Raw genomic sequence first — 22,669 nt, forward strand, 5'->3', positions numbered from 1 at the left:
TTTACTATGGGGATACAGATTTTCTGCTGTTAAAGGTAAATGGGACTGAAGATTTATTGTGTGATTTAGAAAAGGGGGAACACGTCAGCTCGCGGATGGCTTTCACCAACTGGAATCCATCCCTCTACCCCAAGCTGGTGAAACGTCAAGCCCCCAACTAACTATTAATGTTAAAATCAGAGACGGGGAGTGATTTGATATCCAGGGGGTGTTCCCGGGTCCCAAAGCTTATTGCGTTGAAACACATAGTTGGGATGAAAAGAAGACATGTAAAGGGGTACCTACGCACTTTGTAAAGAGTAATTTCAACATGAGTGTGTACATAAAATGTGTAGAAAGTAGCCTAGGGCCAAGAGCACAAGTGCTTGCAATTCGCTCTCTACAGTATAGAAATTAGGCTGTGAGAGTGGAAAAAAAATGCAATGTCAAATATATCTGACAAAGTTCATGTGCTCAAGAATGGTGTGAGTGTCCTGCCCCATGGTCGCTATCGTATTACAGATGGAGTTGAATGCATAAACTATCGCAATCAGCTTGGTCTGGATAAGCTAACCTAACTACCCAACTCACCGCCACCACTGACCCAACTAACCAGTTGCCGTGACGAGACAGCTGGTTGGGTCCGCACGGTGCCCGGTGGGGTGGGGGACCCGGTCCGCGGCTAACGCCCAGGGGGTGGGGGGCCACCTATCACTGTAATGATAAACTGTGCTAGTTCCAATTGTATTTTGTTGTTCTACAAAAAGCGTTTTTTGTTTTACAGAAAATTGCTGTAGATGGACAAAAGTGTAGTACAGAAGTGTTGTACAAAAAGTGCTGTAGATTGACAAAAGTGTTTAAAGACAAAAAGTGTTATCATTGTTCATGTTGAACAAATAGAGTTTTCATGTTGACCAAGTGTTCATGTTGAACAAATATTTGTTTTCATATTACTGTAATAAATGTTGCCATGAAATTTTGTTGTTGTTCTTGAATAGATAGATCTATGGGAAAATTACTACTTATTCATTGGACACATATGGTTTACAGTTAGTCATAGTCCGACTGTTGTCAACGAAATGAATCAATTTAAAACACCCTTCAGATCTTTTCTTTGTGGGCCCTCAATGTCGGAGAAAACAACACTGTTAGCTAGAATAATTCGAAATTGAGATAAAATGTTTTTGGAAAAGCCGAAAAAAACCTACTATTGCTAGAGTATTTGGCAGGAGTCCTATGATAAAATACAAGCTATTGCCACCATCATACAAACACAATTCATAAGAAGATTTGATGTTCTTAATAGTATTGAGCCGAAATCATGACTGATTAGTCATGATTTGGCTGAATCCATTGAGCAGTTCTCACAGGAAATTCTGCAATTGTTCACTGTCCGATCTCATCCAGAACACATTTCCATAACCCTGGTTCTACACAATCTGTTTCATCAGAGCAAATGTATGCGAACCCTTGCTTTGAATTGCGCTATCTATATTACCTATCGAGTCGTGGGTTTTTATATCTCGATACAAAAAATCAAAAAAAAGATATAACCTGGTGCCTCAACAATTCTGTTTTAAGCTTAATAACAGGTGAATATCAAGCCCAACGGGTGAATTTTTCTGGATCTTAATCAGAGCACGCCCGAGGATCTGTTTGCTGTCACTGACATTTTTGACAGTGAAATTACAGTATATCTTCCGGTGAACAGCAGAAAGGCTATTAGTCGCTATCATGACACTGAAGAAACTACACGAACAATGGCATTTATTTTCCCTTTTAGGTACTTCAAAACGACAATTAAAAATAAACTAACTAAAACAAAACTAAAATATAAACTAGAACATTACAATAAAACTAAACTGAAAGTCCAAACTAAACTCTAGCTAAAATTCTAAAGTAAAACGAAAACTCTTAACTAAAAAAACTAAAAGTAAACTAAAACTCAAACTAAAACTCATAGGTAAAACTCTAGCTAAACTAAAACTCTAATCTAAAACTAAACTAACTAAAATAAACTAAAAATAAATTCTAAACTCTAAACTACTAAACTATAACTCTAACTAAAACTAAACACTAATCTAAAACTAAACTAAACTAACTAAAACTATTAACTAAAGCTAAACACTAATCTAAAAATAAACTATAATTAAACTAAAACTGACCTTAGCTTATAAATTAAAACTATAAATAAACTAACTCTTTAATCTAAAAATAAACTAGCTAAAACTAAACTAAAAATAAATTTTAATCTCTAAATTACTAAACTATAACTCTAACTAAAACTCTTAACTACTAAACTAAGTAAATCTCTAAACTAAAACTAAACACTAATCTAAAATCTAAACTACTAAACAAACTATAAATTCTACACTAAAACTAAACTAAAACTAAACTAAACTGCTAAATTAAAACTCTAACTAAAACTCTAAAATAAAACTAAACATTAAACTAAAACTAAACTTAACTACTAAACTAAAACTAATCTCTAGCTAAAAATGTTAAACTAAAACTGAACTATAACTAAACAAAATATAAACTATTACACTAAACTAAAACTAAACTAAAACTAAACTTAAACTCTAAACTACTAAACTAACTAAAAATTCTACACTATAAATCTAACTAAAACTCTTAAATACTAAACTAAATTAAACTAAAAATCTAAACTAAAACTCGAAAATAAAACTAAACATTAAACTAAAACTAAAATTAACTTCTAAACTAAAACTAAAACTAAACTATACTACTAAGTTAAAACTCTAACTAAAACTAAACAAAATATAAATTATAACACTAAACTAAAACTAAACTAGAACTAAACTAAAAATCTAAACTACTAAACTAACTAAAAATTTAAACTGTATAACTAAACTAAAAATCTAAACTATAACTCTAACTAAAACTCTTAACTACTAAACTAACTAAAACTAAACATTAATATAAAACTAAACTAGACTAAAACCAAACTAAGCTACTAAATTAAAACTCTAACAATAACTCTTTAGCAAAACTGTAGCTAAACTAAAACTCTAATCTAAAACTAAACTAACTAAAACTAAACTAAAAACAAATTCTAATCTCTAAACTACTAAACTAACTAAAATCGAAACTACTAAACTAAAAATCTAAACTAAAACTGAACACTAACCTAAAACAAAACTAAATTAAACTGAAAATCTAACTAAAACTCTAAAATAAAACTAAACTTTAAACTAAAACTAAACTAAACTAACTAAAACTCTAAACTAAAGATAAACACTAATCTAAAACTAAACTAAAATTAAACTAAAACTTAACTTATCTTATAAATTAAAACTATAACTAAACTAAAACTTTAATCTAAAACTAAACTAACTAAAACTAAACTAAAAATAAATTTTAATCTCTAAATTACTAAACTATAACTCTAAAACTAAACACTAATCTAAAACTAAACTAAACTAACTAAAACTCTAAACTAAAACTAAACACTAATCTAAAACTAAACTATAATTAAACTAAAACTCTTATGTAAAACTCTAGCTAAACTAAAACTCTAATCTAAAACTAAACTAGAACTACACTAAAAATAAAGGTAATGAATAAACTTAAAATAAACTAAAAATCTAAAATAAATAACTAGTAAAATAATAAACTAAAAATCTAAACTAAATAACTAATAAAATAATAAACTAAAAATCTAGACTAAACTAGACTAACTAAAATCTAAACTATAACTCTAACTAAAACTCTTAACTACTAAACTAAGTAAAACTCTAAACAAAAACTAAACTACTAAACTAACTAAAATCTAAACTACTAAACAAACTAAAAATTCTACACTAAAACTAAACTAAAACTAAATTAAACTGCTAAATTAAAACTCTAACTAAAACTCTAAAATTAAAATAAACATTAAACTAAAACTAAACTTAACTACTAAACTAAAACTAAACTCTATCTAAAAATGTTAAACTAAAACTGAAATTTAACTAAACAAAATATAAACTATAACACTAAACTAAACCTAAACTAAAACTAAACTAAAACTCTAAACTCTAAACTACTAAACTAACTAAATATTCTAAACTATAACTCTAACTGAAACTCTTAACTACTAAACTAAATTAAACTAAAAATCTAAACTAAAACTCTAAAATAAAAATAAACTTTAAACTAAAACTAATCTTAACTACTAAACTAAAAATAAAACTAAACTAAACTACTAAGTTAAAACTCTAACGACTAAACTAAACAAAATCTAAATTATAACACTAAACTAAAACTACATTAGAACTAAACTAAAAATCTAAACTACTAAACTAACTAAAAATTTAAACTGTCTAACTAAACTAAAAATCTAAACTATAACTCTAACTAAAACTCTTAACTACTAAACTAACTAAAACTTTAAACTAAAACTAAACATTATTATAAAACTAAACTAGACTAAAACCAAACTAAGCTACTAAATTAAAACTCTAACTAAAACTCTTTAGCAAACTGTAGCTAAACTAAAACTCTAATCTAAAACTAAACAAACTAAAACTAAACTAAAAAAAACTAAACTACTAAACTAACTAAAACTAAACACTAATCTAAACTACTAAACTAAATTAAACTGAAAATCTAAAAAAACTCTAAAATAAAACTAAACGTTAAACTAAAACTAAACTTAACTACTAAACTAAAACTAAACACTAATCTAAAACTAAACTATAATTAAACTAAAACTCTTATGTAAAACTCTAGCTAAACTAAAACTCTAATCTAAAACTAAACTAGAACTACACTAAAAATAAAGGTAATGAATAAACTTAAAATAAACTAAAAATCTAAACTAAATAACTAATAAAATAATAAACTAAAAATCTAAACTAAATAACTAATAAAATAATAAACTAAAAATCTAGACTAAACTAAACTAACTAAAATCTAAGCTATAACTCTAACTAAAACTCTTAACTACTAAACTATGTAAAACTAAACAAAAACTAAACTACTAAACTAACTAAAATCTAAACTACTAAAGAAACTAAAAAATTCTACACTAAAACTAAACTAAAACTAAACTATACTACTAAATTAAAACTCTAACTAAAACTCTAAAATTAAACTAAACATTAAACTAAAACTAAAATTAACTACTAAACTAAAACTAATCTCTAGCTAAAAATGTTAAACTAAAACTGAAATTTAACTAAAAAAAATATAAACTATAACACTAAACTAAAACTTAACTAAAACTAAACTAAAAAACTAAACTACTAAACTACTAAAGTAACTAAAAGTTCTACACTATAACTCCAACTAAAACTCTTAACTACTAAAATAAATTAAACTGAAAATATAACTAAAAATCTAAAAGAAAACTAAACATTAAACTAAAACTAAACTAAAAATCTAAACTACTAAACTAACTAAAAATTTAAACTGTCTAACTAAACTAAAAATCTAAACTATAAATCTAACTAAAACTCTAAAATACTAAACTAACTAAAACTTTAAGCTAAAACTAAAAAACTAAACTAAACTAAAACTAAACTAAACTGCTAAATTAAAACTCTAACTAAAAATCTAAACTACTAAACTTACTAAGATCTAAACTTTTAAACTAACTAAAATTCTAAACTAAAACTAAACAATTATCTAAAACTAAAATAAATTAAACTTAAAATATAAATAAAATCTAAAAGAAAACTGAACATTAAACTAAAAATAAACTAAAAATCAAAACTACTAAACTAACTAAAATCTAAACTAAACGATAACTAAACTAAATTGCTACATTAAAACTCTAACTAAAATTCTTTAGTAAAACTCTAGCTAAACTAAAACTCTAAACTAAAACTAAGCTAAAACTAAACTAAAAATAAAGGTAATAAATAAACTTAAAATAAACTTAAAATAAACTAAAAATCTAAACTAAAACTAAACATTAAACTAAAACTAAACTAAAATCTAAACTAAGCTAAACTAAACTAAACTGCTAAATTAAAACTCTAACTAAAACTCTTTAGTAAAACTCTAGCTAAACTAAAACTCTAAACTAAAACTAACTAAAACGAAACTAAAAATAAAGGTAATAAATGAACTTAAAATAAACTAAAAATCTAAACTAACTAAAACTAAACTAAAATCTAAACTAAACTAAACTAAAACTAAACTAAACTCTAGCTGAAATTCTAAAGTAAAACTCTAGCTAAACTAAAACTCTAAACTATAACTAAACTAGCTATGACTAAACTAGAAATAAAGTTAATAAATAAACTTTAAATAAACTAAAAATCTAAACTAAAACTCTAAAATAAAATTAAACATTAAACTAAAACTAAACTAAAAATCTAAACCAAACTAAAACTAAACTAAATAACTAATAAAATAATAAACTAAAAATCTAAACTAAATAGGTAATAAAATAATAAACTAAAAATCTAAACTAACCCAACCTGCAATCCTCTTTTTCTAATATTTCCGCCCCCCTGATTGACTTAGAAGGAGATGTAAACAAGCCCTCTGATTGGCTGAGAAGGAAACATGTGATCTAGCTGTTTCCTGGAAACTCATAACATTTGCTGAGAGCAACAACAAGAAAGAAGTGTCATTGACCTGCCCCCATTAGACTCAATAATCCATTAAAGTGAGAAAGTTCCTGTTATTCAAATTCTCACTGACAAAAACCATAAAAACAGACATAAATGTGAGAAAGTTCCTGTTATTCAAATTCTCACTGACAAAAACCATAAATCATCTATAACCATCCATGAAAAACATCAAATAAATCGACCAACACACATAACCATTCAAGAAAACAGACATAAATGTGACAAAGTTCCTGTTTTTTCAAATTCTCACTGACAAAAACCATAAAACATCCATAACCATCCATGAAAAACATCAAATAAATCGAACAACACACATAACCGTCCATGAAAACAGACATAAATGTGAGAAAATTCCTGTTTTTCAAATTCTCACTGACAAAAACCATAAATCATCCATAACGATCCATGAACAACATCAAATAAATTGACCAACACACATAACCATCCATGAAAACAGACATAAATGTGACAAAGTTCCTGTTTTTCAAATTCTCACTGACAAAAACCATAAATCATCCATAACCATCCATGAAAAACATCAAATAAATCGACCAACACACATAACCATCCATGAAAACAGACATAAATGTGACAAAGTTCCTTTTTTTCAAATTCTCACTGACAAAAACCATAAAAACAGACATAAATGTGAGAAAGTTCCTGTTTTTCAAATTCTCACTGACAAAAACCATAACCATCCATGAAAAACATCAAATAAATCGACCAACACACATAACCATCCATGAAAACAGACATAAATGTGACAAAATTCCTGTTTTTCAAGAGAGAAAATACTGTTTTTTCATTCTCACTGACAAAATCCATAAAAACAGACATAAATGTGAGAAAGTTCCTGTTTTTTCAAATTCTCACTGACAAAAACCATAAAAACATCTATAAATGTGACAAAATTCCTGTTTTTTCAAATTCTCACTGACAAAAACCATAAAAACATCCATAAATGGGACAAAATTCCTGTTTTTCAAATTCTCACTGACAAAAACCATAAACCACGTGGTTCGCGTGGGAGGCTTTGCTCATATTTGGTGTTAAAAAAAGTTGTAGGTGGCAGCAGGGGTGAGTCCTGGGAGTATAAGATAGCCTTCTACTCTTGACATTATTGACAATACGTGATACGTAAGTGATAAATATTTGACGTATATGTTAGTTGACTATGTGTCAGGATCACACTTGCGAATTTGACATATGTCAAGACTATTTATGTCAAGACAATACAAAATAGTTTGTTAAGGATGAATACATTCGTGATTTCTGTTTATAATACATACCAACTGTGTATTTGGGCATAAATATATGTTTAACTGTTGTTTTCTCTTATATACTGGATTTAGGAAGATTTTATCCGATAATTACGCAGGATTATCGGATTGTAAGAAAACTATATCGTTATTCTTTTCATATAATATGTCGACAGAATAGGGAATTTGTGATTTGATTCAAATTTTGTTGAGAGTAACAATCCATTCTCTATTGATATAAATACCGTCTTTTGACTATACTAAAAGAAAAAGTTTTTTTCAACGAAAGTAAAAAGCGACATTAAAACTTCAAAAGAGCATAAAATATTCTGTATATTATGGGGCTGAGGAAGGAGGGGATCTCCTTCCTTAGGCCCTGTTTTTTTACAATAAAGTTGTATAGCCCCAAATAAAAAAATCCTGGTGATAAAATTTTTCACAAAAAGCAATAAAAAAACTTCCCACTCCAGCTAAACGGCTCTTGTGTTTGAACAGTCATTCACAAGGAATTTGGACAGAAAGTCAAACTTTAGTTTAAAAAGTCCAGAGCTAAGAAGAGAGCAGGTCACGTATATGTCCAGAAAAATGTATGTTTGTTTGGGCTTTTTAAATTTTTTATTTTTACATTTAGTTGCTATCCATTTTAGTAGCATGCCTAGGGTTGCCCTAAATACGAGTAGGGCTACCATCCCTCAAACACGACTTTTTAAGTCAGAATTTTACTTTTGAACAGCAATAGTTCGTGGAAAACACCTCATTTAAAGTATCTGCTTTCCGGAATAAAGTATAACTATCCGAGATAAACAAACTTGTTTGCAGTATGAGGAGAGCTCTTTACCCCTCAGGTTTCAAACTGGACGCTTCATCTCATTGATATATATATATATATATATATATATATATATATATATATATATATATATATATATATATATATATATATATATATATATATATATATATATATATATATATATATATATATATATATATATATATATATATATATATATATATATATATATATATATATATATATATATATATATATATATATATATATATATATATATATATATATATATATATATATATATATAGCCCCAAATAAAAAAATCCTGGTGATAAAATTTTTCACAAAAAGCAATAAAAAAACTTCCCACTCCAGCTAAACGGCTCTTGTGTTTGAACAGTCATTCACAAGGAATTTGGACAGAAAGTCAAACTTTAGTTTAAAAAGTCCAGAGCTAAGAAGAGAGCAGGTCACGTATATGTCCAGAAAAATGTATGTTTGTTTGGGCTTTTTAACTTTTTTATTTTTACATTTAGTTGCTATCCATTTTAGTAGCATGCCTAGGGTTGCCCTAAATACGAGTAGGGCTACCATCCCTCAAACACGACTTTTTAAGTCAGAATTTTACTTTTGAAAAGCAATAGTTCGTGGAAAACACCTCATTTAAAGTATCTGCTTTCCGGAATAAAGTATAACTATCCGAGATAAACAAACTTGTTTGCAGTATGAGGAGAGCTCTTTACCCCTCAGGTTTCAAACTGGACGCTTCATCTCATTGATATATATATATATATATATATATATATATATATATATATATATATATATATATATATATATATATATATATATATATATATATATATATATATATATATATATATATATATATATATATATATATATATATATATATATATATATATATATATATATATATTATATATATATATATATATATATATATATATATATATATATATATATATATATATATATATATATATATATATATATATATATATATATATATATATATATATATATATATGTATATTTATAGAGCAATAATTGTGTATGTATGTATGCACGTATGTATTTATGTAGGCTAAGTATATATGTTCTCGAATACGGCTGCATATTTTTTCGGAAAAATTGGTATCTACGGATATTCTCGCATAAAAACGATCTAGATAGGTCAGAAGTCTGAGAAAATCGTTAAGAGCCTTAATTTTGGTTTTTGCAAATGACGTCATGCAGAAAGAATTACAGTGACGTTATGCATGTAAAAAAATTGCAATTACGTCATGTAAGTCATGGCACCAAGACATTTTATGACGCCATTCCTCTTATATAACCCCGTAAGTTTACAAATGTAGCCCCTTATTCATCTAACACAATCATTTATTTATCCAAAACAATGTCTAAAGGAAGACCCAAAAAACGAAAATTTGCGGTTGCAGTTACTATAAATGATGATTCTGTGGAACCAAGCGTATCAAAAATGAAAAAGAACAGCAGAGGCACGCGCGGTTAGAAGATAAACGAAAACGAGAATTAGGGCGTATGAAAAGTGAAAATAAACAGCAAAGAGACTTGCGGTTAGAAGATAAACGAAAACGAGAATTAGAGCGTTTGAAAAACGAAAAAGAAGATCAGAGACACGCGCGGTTAAAAGATAAACGAAAACGAGAACTAGAGCCTATCAAAAGTGAAAAAGAAGACTAAAGACGCACGCGGTTAGAAGAACAGCTGCGTCGTAATCTTCGTCACCAACAACGTATGGCACAAAACCAAGTACATAGATACAAAGATGCCATAAACTTAGTAAATGTAACATATAAATCTTTTGGATCCTTCAAAGTTGCTTGTATTCACTGTGGAGTCCTCCATCTTCCAGAGGAAAGATTAGGAAACAGAGGTAATTTGTTTTGAGATTGCTGCTTGCATGGTCGAATTGCAGTGGTATCACCTCAATTTCCAAATGAATTGGTTTGCCCTTTTTTAGGACGTCACTTACTCTCTGATGAGTTTCATAAATGTGTTCGAAACTTGAACTCGTGTCTTGCTCTAGCTTCATTCAACGTAAGTGATAATCAAACAATAAATAGTCAGAATATATTTAGCTTTAAAGTAGTTTGACAAATTTATCACAAAATCAATTTAGCAGCACATCCGTCGCAAACTACTGAACGGGAAATTAATCCACCTTCATATGGCCAAATGTACTTTTTAGACCCCAATGAAGCTGCTGAGGAACGCCTCGCATATTTTTTAAATTATGGGATCTCTCATAATCTAATGAACCTCTTGGAAGATACATTGAGAGATTCAAACGACTATGCCAAAGGTTATGAAAAAATGCCAGAAATAGAGGATAAAACAAGTCAACTTGCTGCTTCATTGGGACAACAGCCTCCAAACGTGCAGCTCGTTTTTACTTTGCCAGATGGTGTAGATTGTAGACAGTTTAACCCTCCTGCATGTAATGAAGTACGCACTGTGCTTACTCTTAATGCTGACCATAGTTTTCCACCAAATGAAATGGTTGTAAAACAACGTGGCCAAAATCTTGTCATTTTAAAAAATACCGACCATCGTGTGGAGCTCTTTATCTGCCCAATGTTTTATCCAGCTGGAACTCAGGATAGTCAAGGGGTATGTGCCACTTCAAATAACTTATGTATGCCCCCAGGGCATAACTTTAAACCCTTGCCCTGAGGGTTGTGGGGGAGTGTCCTCCTCAAAAACAAATTTTATATATGGAAATCAACTACGCTGAATAAAATGGCTATCTTAAAATTTTGATTGGATGTTTTTGGGGGAATGATGGGCGTGGGGGAGGGGGCTAGTTCCCTTCCAATAACTTTCAACTATTAAAAAGGGTACTAGCGCTTTGAATTTCCAATCGAATGAGACTGTTTTGAAATTTCTACGGCAACGCATATATAATAACCTTTTGTGCCCTCAAGGCATATCCTATAATTCTTACCCTGACGGCTTTTTTGGGGTGTCTTGCTCAAAAACATGCTTTCTAACGGGGAATTAAAAATGCCGAACAGATTAGCTCTCTCAACATTTTGACTGGGTGGGGGTGGAGAAATAATGGGCGGGGGGGGGGGGGCTAGTTGCCCTCCAATCAATTTCGACTATTAAAAAGGACACTAGCCCTCTGAATTTCCAGTCGAATGAGCTTTTATTGAAGTTTTTACGACAACGCCTTCTCTAAAAACCTTATATACCCCAGAGGCATAACTTAAAACCCTTGCCCCGAGAATTGTTGGGAAGTGTCCTCCTCAAAACATATTTTCTATCTGGAAATCAACTCCGTTGGACAAAATGGCTATCTCAAAATTTTGATTGGAGGTGTTTGGGGTAATGATGGGCGCGGGGGGGAGGGCTAGTTGTCCTTCAATCACTTTTGAATATTAAAATGGGCGCTAGCCTTTTGAATTTCCGATCGAATGAACCTTTTTTGAGATTTCTACGGCAATGCCTTCTATAAAAACCTTATATGCCCCCAGGGCATAACTTAAAACCCTTGCCCCGAGGGTTGTGGGGGAGTGTCCTCCTCAAAAAGATGTTTTCTATCTAGAAATCAACTAAGCTGAACAAAATGGCTATATCAAAATTTTGATTGGATGTGTTTGGTGGAATGATGGGTGTGGGGGGGGGGGCTAGTTGCCCTCCAATCACTTTCGACTATTAAAAAGGCAATAGCCCTTTGATTTTCCAATTGAATGAGCCTTTTTTGAAGTTTCTACGACAAAGCCTTCTATAAAAAAAAGCTTATATGCTTCCAGGGCATAACTAACATCTCTTGCCCTGAGGGTTGTGGGGGAGTGTCCTCCACAAAAAGATATTTTGTATCTGGTAATCAACTACGCTGAATAAAATGGCTTTCTCAAAATTTTGATTGGATGTATTTGGGGGAGTGATTGGCGTGGGGGGGCTAGTTGCCCTCCAATCACTTTCGACTATTAAAAAGGGCACTAGAACTCTCAATTTCCAATCGAATTAGGCCCTTTTGAAGTTTCTACGATTACCGCTTCCTTATGAAGTGCCCTGCTCTAAAGGGGAAAAAAATAATACATAGTACATTGTGCCAACATCGTTCTTATAATAATGTCCTCAGGGCATAACTTAAAACCCTTGCCCCGAAGGTTGTGGGTGAGTGTCCTCCTCGAAAGCCTATTTTCTGTCTGGAAATCAACTTCGCTGATCAAAATGGTTATTTCAAACTTGTGATTAGAATTTGGGGGAATGATGGGCGTGGGGGAGGCTAGTTGCCCTCCAACCACTTTCGACCATTTAAAAGGGCACTAGCCACTCCAATTTCCAATTGAATGAGCCCTTTTCGAACTTTCTGTGACGACTCCTTCGATACGAAGTGCCCGGGTATGGAGAAAAAAACAAAAAAAAAACACATTGTGCCCACATCGTTCTTTACTTAAGCAGCGCTAGCGCGCTGCCTATGAAAATGTCAAGCTTTCCAATTACTTTCGACTATTAAAAAGGGCACTAGGCCTTTCGATTTCCAATCGAATGAGCCTTTTTTTAGTTTCTACGATAACACTTCCTATAAGCAACGTATATGCAACAAGGCCATAGTAAGTTACAAATCTTACCCTAAGGTCTGTAAGGGTGGTTGTCATTATCTGAGATCTAATTTCCAGAACTTTCAACTACGTTACACAAAACGACTATCTCTAAATTTTTATTGGATGTGTCTGGGAAAATGGTGGGCGTGACAGGGGCGTTAGTCTTTCTTCAGTCTTTCAACTATTAAAAAAGGCACTAGCCCTTTCAAATTCCAATCAAATGATGCTTTTTAAAATTTATACGACAACACTCTCATTAAAAACCTTATATGCCCCTAGGGGATAACTTACAACCCTCGCCCTGAGGGCTGGGGGGGGGAGGGTTGTCATCCCCACAGACTTAATTTCCAGAACTTTCTACTACGTTGAATAAAATGGCTATCTGAAAATTTTGATTGGATGTGTTTGGGGGAATGGTGGGCGTGAGAGGGGGGTTAGTTACCGTCCAATCACTTTGAACTATTAAAAAGGGCACTAGCCCTCTCAATTTCCAATTGAATGAGCCCCATTTGAAGTTTTTACGACAACTCTATAATTAAAAACCTTATATGCCCCCAGGGCATAAGTTACAACCCTTGCCCTGGGGACTCTGGGGTTTTTTTTCATCATTAAATACATAATTTCCAGAACTTTCAACTACGTTTAATAAAATGGCTATCTCTAAACTTTGATTGAATGTGTTTGGGGAAGTGGTAGGCGTGAGAAGGAGGTTAATTACTTTTCACTCACTTTTGACTATTAAAAAGGGCAATTTCAATTTCCAATCAAATAAGCCCCTTTTGAAATTCCTACAACAACTTTCTATATAAACCCTATGTCTCCACAGCGAATAACTTACAGCCCTTGCACTGAAAGCTCTGATGGGGTTATCATCCTAAAAGACCTAATTTCCAGAACTTTTGACTACGTTCTAGATCAGAATGGTTGGATGTATTTGGGGAAATGGTGGGCGTGAGAGGGAGGTTAGTTGCCCATCAATTACTTTGGACTATTAAAACGGCACTAACCCTTTCAATTTTCATTTGAATGAACCCTTTTAGATGTTTTTACAACATCGCTTTCACTAAAAACCTTTCATGCTCCCAGGGCATAACTTAAAACCCTTGCCCTTAGGGTTTTAAGGGAGATGGGTTGTCATCCTTAAAGACCTAATTTCCAAAACTTTCAACTGCGTTCAATAAAATGGCTATTCAAAAAATTTGATTGGATGTGTTTGGGGAAAATTTGAGCGTGAGAGGGGGGTTATTTGCCCCCAAATCACTTTTGACTATTAAAAGGGCACTGGTCCTTAGAATTTCCAATCGAATGAGCCCTTTTTCAAGTTTCTACGACAAACATTTCAATACAAACCTTATATGCCCCCAAGGTTTGATGGGTTTTGATTGGTTCAGTTTTGATTGGATATGTTTGGGGAAATGGTGGGCGTGGAAGGGGTGTTAGTTGCCTTCCAATCACTTTTGACTATTAAAAAGGGCACTAGCCATTTCAATTTCCAATTGAATGAGCCCGTTTTGAAGTTTCTACGACGACGCGTTCAGTAAAAACCTTTGATGCCCCCAGGGCATAACTTACAAACCTTGCCATGAGGGCTGTGGTGGAGTGTCCTCCTCAAAAACATAATTTCTATCTGGAAATTCCCAATACTGAACAAAATGGCTGTCTTAAAAATTTTGATTGGATGTGTTTGGGGAAAATTTGGGCGAGAGAGGGGGGCTAGTTGCCCTCAAATCCCTTTCGACTATTAAAAAGGGCACTAGACGTTTGAATTTCCAATCGAATGAGCCCTTTTTAAATTTTCTATGACAAATATTTCAATAAAAACTTAAATACCCCAAGGGCATAACTTATAATCCTTGCTCTGAAGACTGTGGGGGGGGGGGGAGTGTCCTGCTCAAAGGTATAATTTCCCGAACGTTAACTGCGTGGAACAAAATGGCTATCTCAAAATTTTGATTGGATGTGTTTGGGGAAATGGGGGGCGTGGAAGGGGGGTTAGTTGCCTACCAATTACTTTCGACTATTAAAAAGGGCACAAGCCATTTCAATTTCTAATCGAATGAGCCCTTTTTGAAGCTTCTACGACAACGCGTTCTATAAAAGCTTTATATGCCCCCAGGGCATAACTTACAACCTTTGTCCTGAGGGCTGTGAGGGAGTTGTCATCCTCAAAGACCTAATTTCCAGAACTTAAAACTACACTGAACAAAATGGCCATCTCAAAATTTTGATCGGATGTGTTTGGGGAAAACGTGGGCGTGAGAGGGGGGTTAGTTACCGTCCAATCACTTTCAACTACGAAAAAGGCCACTAGCCCTTTGAATTTGCAATCGAATAAGCCTTTTTTGAAGTATCTATGACAACTCCTTCTATAAAAAAAAACCTTATATGCCCCGAGGGCATAACTTACAACCCTTGCCCCGAGGGTTGTGTGGGGAGTATCCTCCTCAAAAATATATTTTCTATTTGGAAATCAACTACGTTGAACAAAATGGCTATCTTCAAACTTTGCTTGGATGTGTTTGGGGGAATGATAGGCGTGGGGGGGACTAGTCGCCCTCCAATCACTTTCGACTATTAAAAAGGGCACTAGCCCTTTGAATTTCCAATCGAATGACCCTTTTTTGAAGTTTCTAAGACAACACTTTCTATAAAAACCTGATATGCCCCCAGGGCGTATCTTAAAACCCTTGCCGCGAGGGTTGTGGGGGAGTGTCCTCCTCAAAAACATATTTTCTATCTGGAAATCAACTACGCTGAACAAAATGGCTATCTCAAATTTTTGATTGGATGTGTTTGGGGGAATGATGGGCGTGGGGGGGGCTAGTTGCCCTCCAATCACTTTCGACTATTAAAAAGGGCACTAGCCCTTGAATTTCCAATCGAATGAGTCTTTTTAAAGTTTTTACGATAACGCCTTCTATAAAAACCTTATATGCCCCAGGGCATAACTTAAAACCCTTGCCCCGAGGGTTGTGGGGGAGTTTTCTCCTCAAAAAGATATTTTCTATCTGGAAATCAATTACGTTGAACAAAATGACTATCTCAAAATTTTGAATGGATGTGTTTGGGGGAATTATGGGCGTGGGGGGGGGGGTACTTGCCCTCAAATCACTTTTGACTATTAAAGGGCAGTAGCCCTTTTAATTTCTAATTGAATAAGCTTTTTTTGAAGTTTCTACGACAACACCTTCTATAAAAACCTTATATGCCCTCAGGGCATAACTTAAAACCCTTGCCCGGAGGGCTGTGGGGGAGTGTCCTCCTCAAAAAGATAATTTCTATCTGGAAATCAACTACGCTGAACAAAATGGCTATCTCAAAATTTTGATTGTATGTGTTTGGGGGAATGGTGGGCGTGGGGGGGGTATACCTGCCCTCCAATCACTTTCAACTATTAAAAAGGGCACTAGCCCTTTGAATTTCCAATCGAATGAGCTTCGTTTTGATATTTCTACGACAACACCTTCTATAAAAACCTTATATGCCCCCAGGCGATAACTTAAAACTCTTGCCCCGAGGGTTGTGGGGGAGTGTCCTCCTCAAAAACATTTTTTCTATCTGGAAATCAACTACGCTGAACAAAATGGCTATCACAAAATTTTGATTTGATATGTTTGGGGGAATGACGGGCGTTGGGGGGGGGGGGGCTAGTTGCCCTCCAATCAGTTTCGACTATTAAAAAGTTCCAATCGAATGAGCCCTTTTCGAATTTTCTACGACAACTCCTTCAATACGAAGTGCCTGTTGAAGAAAGAAAAAAAAATAAACACATTGTGGCCACATCGTTCTTTACTTAGGCAGCGCCAGCGCGCTGCCAATGAAAAACAAAGGTTTGGCTATATATATTTCATAGTGATGAAAGACAAGCCGAGGTAAAACAAACCAAACAAATTGAAAATATTAGCGATGATTATTATGTTTTGGATTTTGACATGGATAAGGTCATCAATGCCTACCATACTTTTGAAATTCAAAACCTGGACTAGATAAATCGTTGGAAGAAAACAAATTTTTGTCCCTTCACCTGAGCAATTAAAAGAAACAAAGTTTCGGCGATATGTCTTTCATAGTGACAAAAAAAACAAGCCGAGGCAAAAGAAGAAGTTTTGTCCCACCACATGGACAATTAAAAGAAACAAAGACTCGGCGATATGTCTTTCATAATGACAAAAGACAAATCGAGGCAAAAGTAAAAGATCCAATAAAAAAAAATATAAATTTGCAAAAGCAACATTTCTGATTTAAGGTGCATTTGGACGTCGTGTAGTCAAGAACAGGCTCAAATGGTCTTCGTTGTTAAGACAAGCGACAGTAAGAACCTATATATAGAAGCCTGCCGCATGCCGAGTGCCGGAACCCTGCGGCGAGGCCACTGAGCTCCCAGTACTGTATGTATATATATATATATATACACACACACACACACACACACACACACACACACACACACACACACACACACACACACACACACACACACACACACACACACACACACACACACACACACACACACACACACACACACACACACACACACACACACACACACACACACACACACACACACACACACACATATATATATATATATATATATATATATATATATATATATATATATATATATATATACTATATATATATATATATATATATATATATATATATATATATATATATATACATACATACATACATACATACATACATATATATATATATATATATATATATATTTATATATATATATATATATTACAGGTAATTACTTTTTATATTATTATTATTTGGTTTCTGATCATTTTTTAAATAATGCCGGGAAATCCAGCTCCAACTCCTGGAAATTCCCTTCATCCACGAATAATTCCTCCATGAAAAGCTCCTCCAACGTAACCCCCCACTCCCTGCCGAGAACCACCCTCTCCCAAAAAAATATATGTATGCTTGCCAATAGCCAATACTATACCAAACAATGACTGGTAACGAAATGTAAGTAAGGCTCCTATCTGATGTATATTTCGGCTTAATAGTAACCGAAACTTAAACAAAAACAGAAGTTAAATACTAATAGACATATCAAAAGAATCTATTATGCTCATTCCAAATATAGGCACTTATGTATTATAGCAACTCTACTCGAGAATTTTGATCTGTAACATCAGAGAAAAACCTGTTTATCTGTCTGCAGTAGGTTATAATTAGACTAGTCTCATCGAGAAAAACTACGATGTAGGTATATTTTCATTAAATATTTAATAAACAGATATGATTAGATTAGGTATTTAACATAATGTGTTCTGGTCGGCCTGCTTTCCATAATTTTCTTCTGTAGTTTCCATAATTTTGTTAAGAAGTGTTATATTTTCATCATATTTTGGCATATTTAATTAGGATTAACCTAACTTCACTTCTTGAGTGGGGTTGCTATAATACATAAGTACCCAAATGTGTAAGTTTCCTTGAATTTAGTTTTGCCCATCAAAGGCTACGAGCCTGATAAAATTTGTCTGATTTACAAAAAAGGGGGAAAACCCCCTAAAAGTAAAAGAATCATACCATCAAAAAAAGTTTGAATTTTATCCCAATTCCTTAAGAACGACTCTTGAAACACAAGATTCGTTTATTTACAACAACAAGAAGTTTTTTTTTATAAGTACTAAAAATTTCATATTGAAGCGTGAGGTGTTGAGGAGGGGTCCCATCATATACGTTATAATTTCTGTTCGTTTTAGTTTTTTAATGTCGCTTCTATCTTTCAGATAAAAAAGTGTTTTTTTTTTATTTAATGTAAACAATGGGCAAAGTTTATGGTTTGGAGCCCTTCCCCCGGGGCTGTGGGTTGTCAAGGCATCCTCAAAGACATATTTATTAGGCCTTTAGACTATGCTGAACAGAATTGCTATCTCAAAATTTCGACTGTACGACTTTGGGGAAAAAGGGAGTGGGAGGGGGCTAGCTGCCCTCCAATATTTCTGGTTACTTAAAAAGGGCACTAGAACTTTTGCTTTCTGATGAAATGATTCTGATGAATATTGTGTATTTTGAATAAGCATCAAAATTTTCTTTTGGTGTATCCATTTTTATCAAGACTGTTTCTTAGAGTTTCGGTTACTATTAAGCCGCACCTCTCCTTACTTACAGTTCGTTATCACGAACTATTTGATAAAACTCTGAATCAACACAGTAGCATTGTGTAAGCAAACAGCGTTATACGTCCTAGAATCATTATACGTCCTACTGGCTAAAAGTTCTAAGTCTGCCAGAAGATAGTTTAGCAAAAGCAGCTTATGTGGAGATGCTACGGTCGAAACGTAAAAGATCGTGGCCGTATCAAATAAAAAATGTTTTAGATGGATTAGGATTAGGATCATATATTAGGTATGGGGGTCTAAGACCTTCAGATCAGGCTGAGCTGTTTTTGGCTATATTTGTAGGAAGAATAAAAGACCAGGAATAAAAGTCCAAATGTGGACCCAGGCAGTTAAAACATCTGAAACATTGAAGTTTTATTCCCATGTAACCTAGGTATTTAGGATGTGGCCCATATTCTCACCGAGTGCCAGCAACTTTCTATATTATGGGAAAATTATTTTGAGGGTGGTAACTTGGTGTTCCCGGGGATCCTGAAAACGACTGTAAAAAGGACAATGAGGCAGTTATATAAATATGTAAATGAACCGTTGACATCAATGAGTGAAACTTGATATTTATGTTATTTTTCTTGTGGAGTGTAATTAAGAATACTGTTCTGTAAGGCCTGTTTTTTGGCTTATAATAAATTATTATTATTATTATTATTAATAGTAAAATTTGGGAAAGATCTCATCCCATCTGAACTTGAAAATCTGAGGTAATTTTTTTACCATCGAAAGCGATTGGAGGAGTACCAGCCCCCTACCTGTTCCTTTTTTTTCTCCCAGGTACCCCCATAACACTTCATTGCTCTGGAATTTGAATCCAGGGGGATATTCTTTCGACAAAAAAAGAAGTATTCACTTCAAAAAATAAAGATTCCCTACTAAGTATTTTGGCGAAGATTTCCGCTAAGCCGTCCTTAGTGCTCAAAAAAAAGAGAAGAAAAAAGGTATATATAAAGGGAAAACGCTTACTTTTTGAAGTAAACTACACAAAACCATAGAATTGACGAAAAAAGAACAAAGGAAAGACCATTCAAAGATTATATTGCGCAGGAATAAGGAGTGTCAGCTGACTCGCTTTCTATTAAATTTTCATAAACAATATCCCCAGTATTCCTGTTAGAAAGATTAAGCCCTCGAGGCTGAAAATCTCCCTTGTTTTTTTTATTATTTCTTTATTTTCTGCTGAAAGGCATGTATACCCAGTGTGATCATAAGTATTTCGACATATTATGAAATTAGCCCATTTTTAGCAGATACACTCTAACAGGAAAGATGGCGATACTTGTTTGGTACTTGCAGCAGTACCATTCGTTTTCCCGCCTCACCTGACATCTGAAATTAAGAGATTTCGTGGGAACTTAAAAGGTGGTCATGTCGTAGTTTTTTGGAAACCAGAGTCTAGATTTATGTGATTGGACATACAACATGGACCTATGACACCTCCAAACCGCTTACCCTTTCCTACTGCAAGCGTTTTATCTAAAAGATAGACATATTGTGCCTAGTGTGACCACAATGTGACTGCAGAAACGAGCTAATTTCAAGCAATGGAGAAAACATGAGCTAAGTCCTGATCCAGTGCAGGAACCAGCTATGTCTAAGGTGTGGACCGACAGACTGCAAAAACAGTTAATACAGGAGTCCTAAATTAATACAAAATTTGCCAAGTTGAAGCTGCAAACCAATTCTATGGTAAAGCTAACTAAATCCTGACAGCAAAACGAATATAGTCTGGACTCGGAGTAAAAACTGTTCTAAGTCCTGATTCGGTGGAAAGGCGTTCCTCCTCACATAGTCCAAAACCAGCTAAAACCGACGGCAGAGTGAGCTGGCTCGTGTTGGACACAAATGCAGACTCTTGCTTCCTGCGGAAATACATTTTTTGTTCCATACAAAATGTAGTGTTGTCTAGGATTAAAACGGACAGACAAACTACCCTAAGGATGGCAAAGGTGAAATATTTTAATATGAACATTGGGAGGCTAAAAGAAAAGTCTGTTAGTAGTCTTAAACTATAAATCTTGGTTTTATAGAGTTAGAAGAGGGGCTAGGATCCAAGATATGCCTATTTTTGCTGTGTAAATTCGTATCTCTTTAATTTGGTATCAATTTCTGCGTACATATGCGTAATAAGGCCCTGTTCAGTATTATCACAATATTTAACCAAACCTAACTTACAATTATTCAAATTTGTCTTTATTCACTACGCAAATAATATTAATTAAAAATTGCTAAAAATTTGCTTAATTTTAAAAGAAAATAATTTAAGGAATATCTTTTGGCAGGCACCATGATGAAGACCACGCAAACCTATTGAACTCAATGTGGCTCATAGCAATAACGTTTTTAAGTGTCGGCTACGGTGATATTGTTCCAAACACATACTGTGGAAGAGGAATTGCAGTGACGACTGGTATAATGGTAAGTATTTGACAACTTATTCGGGTTTTGTTATTCTGCGGCGGGGGAGAGAGGAGGCTAGCATCTACAATTACGTGTTTTTAAATATATTAACCAATTACAAAATGATTGAATATTCACCACCGTTGTAAAAGAAACGTTTTTTTTATAAAATAATTTTCTTCAAGCAGCAGTCCAATCATTTATCAGTGGTTTCAACTCATCAATATTAGGGTCAAAAGTTCATTGGGAACGCTCTTATATTAATTATCATTATTAACTCGTTTCCGCCAACTCACAGATTTTTTTTGTACCTTTTTCTATATGTTTGTCAAATAATTGTATTTAATTTGTTAGTCATTTTCCGTCAATTACTTCCAAATTTTATCAGTATATGCATTTCCGATTAAGTGGAGCAATACAGCATCAAAATTTCCCTTTCTTATATACTCCTTCTTGCATAAATAAAACAACGTAAACAGGGGATTGCACACAGCAAACAGTATAAAACAAACACATTTATACAAGACTTAATTGCGCAGCGGTAAGAACACTTCCCCTTTTCCGTGGTAACTTAGGTTTGAATCTTGAACTAAGACAGACTTCTGTCTTAGAGAATACTAAAGACCTTTTAGTTTTAGATAAGAATAAACAGTCGAAAATAATAAATATAAAAAAAAAGAATCTTTTGTTAAACTCCTTGGACTAAAAAGTAGATAATATTTTTTATTGAGAATCTATGAATATAAGTGAAAACGAGGGGCATGAAACGGACGGGACTTTGCTTAGCTTGAGGTTTTTAAATCGTTTTCCTCGACCTGTCAAATTTTTTCATTTATGCCTTTATAACTTACATCAATTTGATATCGACCATGAACTTGTACAAAAATGACTCATGTCTTTAATC

The 22,669-nt window shown here is 33.0% G+C and overlaps 1 protein-coding gene across 4 annotated transcripts in view; it reads left to right on the forward strand.

Moving 5' to 3' along the window:
• Positions 1 to 22,669, forward strand: part of SK (small conductance calcium-activated potassium channel) — a 570,542-nt gene that overhangs the window by 440,313 nt on the left and 107,560 nt on the right. For all 4 annotated transcript variants that reach the window (XM_089094647.1, XM_089094648.1, XM_089094645.1 and 1 more), the window contains one exon: positions 21,648 to 21,783. In XM_089094647.1, the coding sequence (XP_088950773.1) occupies positions 21,648 to 21,783 (136 nt within the window). The remainder of the gene's footprint in view (positions 1 to 21,647; positions 21,784 to 22,669) is intronic.

Source organism: Artemia sp. Qi Xiang Cuo, chromosome 9 (genome assembly GCF_049724085.1).
Source record: "Artemia sp. Qi Xiang Cuo chromosome 9, ASM4972408v1, whole genome shotgun sequence".
Taxonomy (NCBI): Eukaryota; Metazoa; Arthropoda; class Branchiopoda; order Anostraca; family Artemiidae; genus Artemia; species Artemia sp. Qi Xiang Cuo.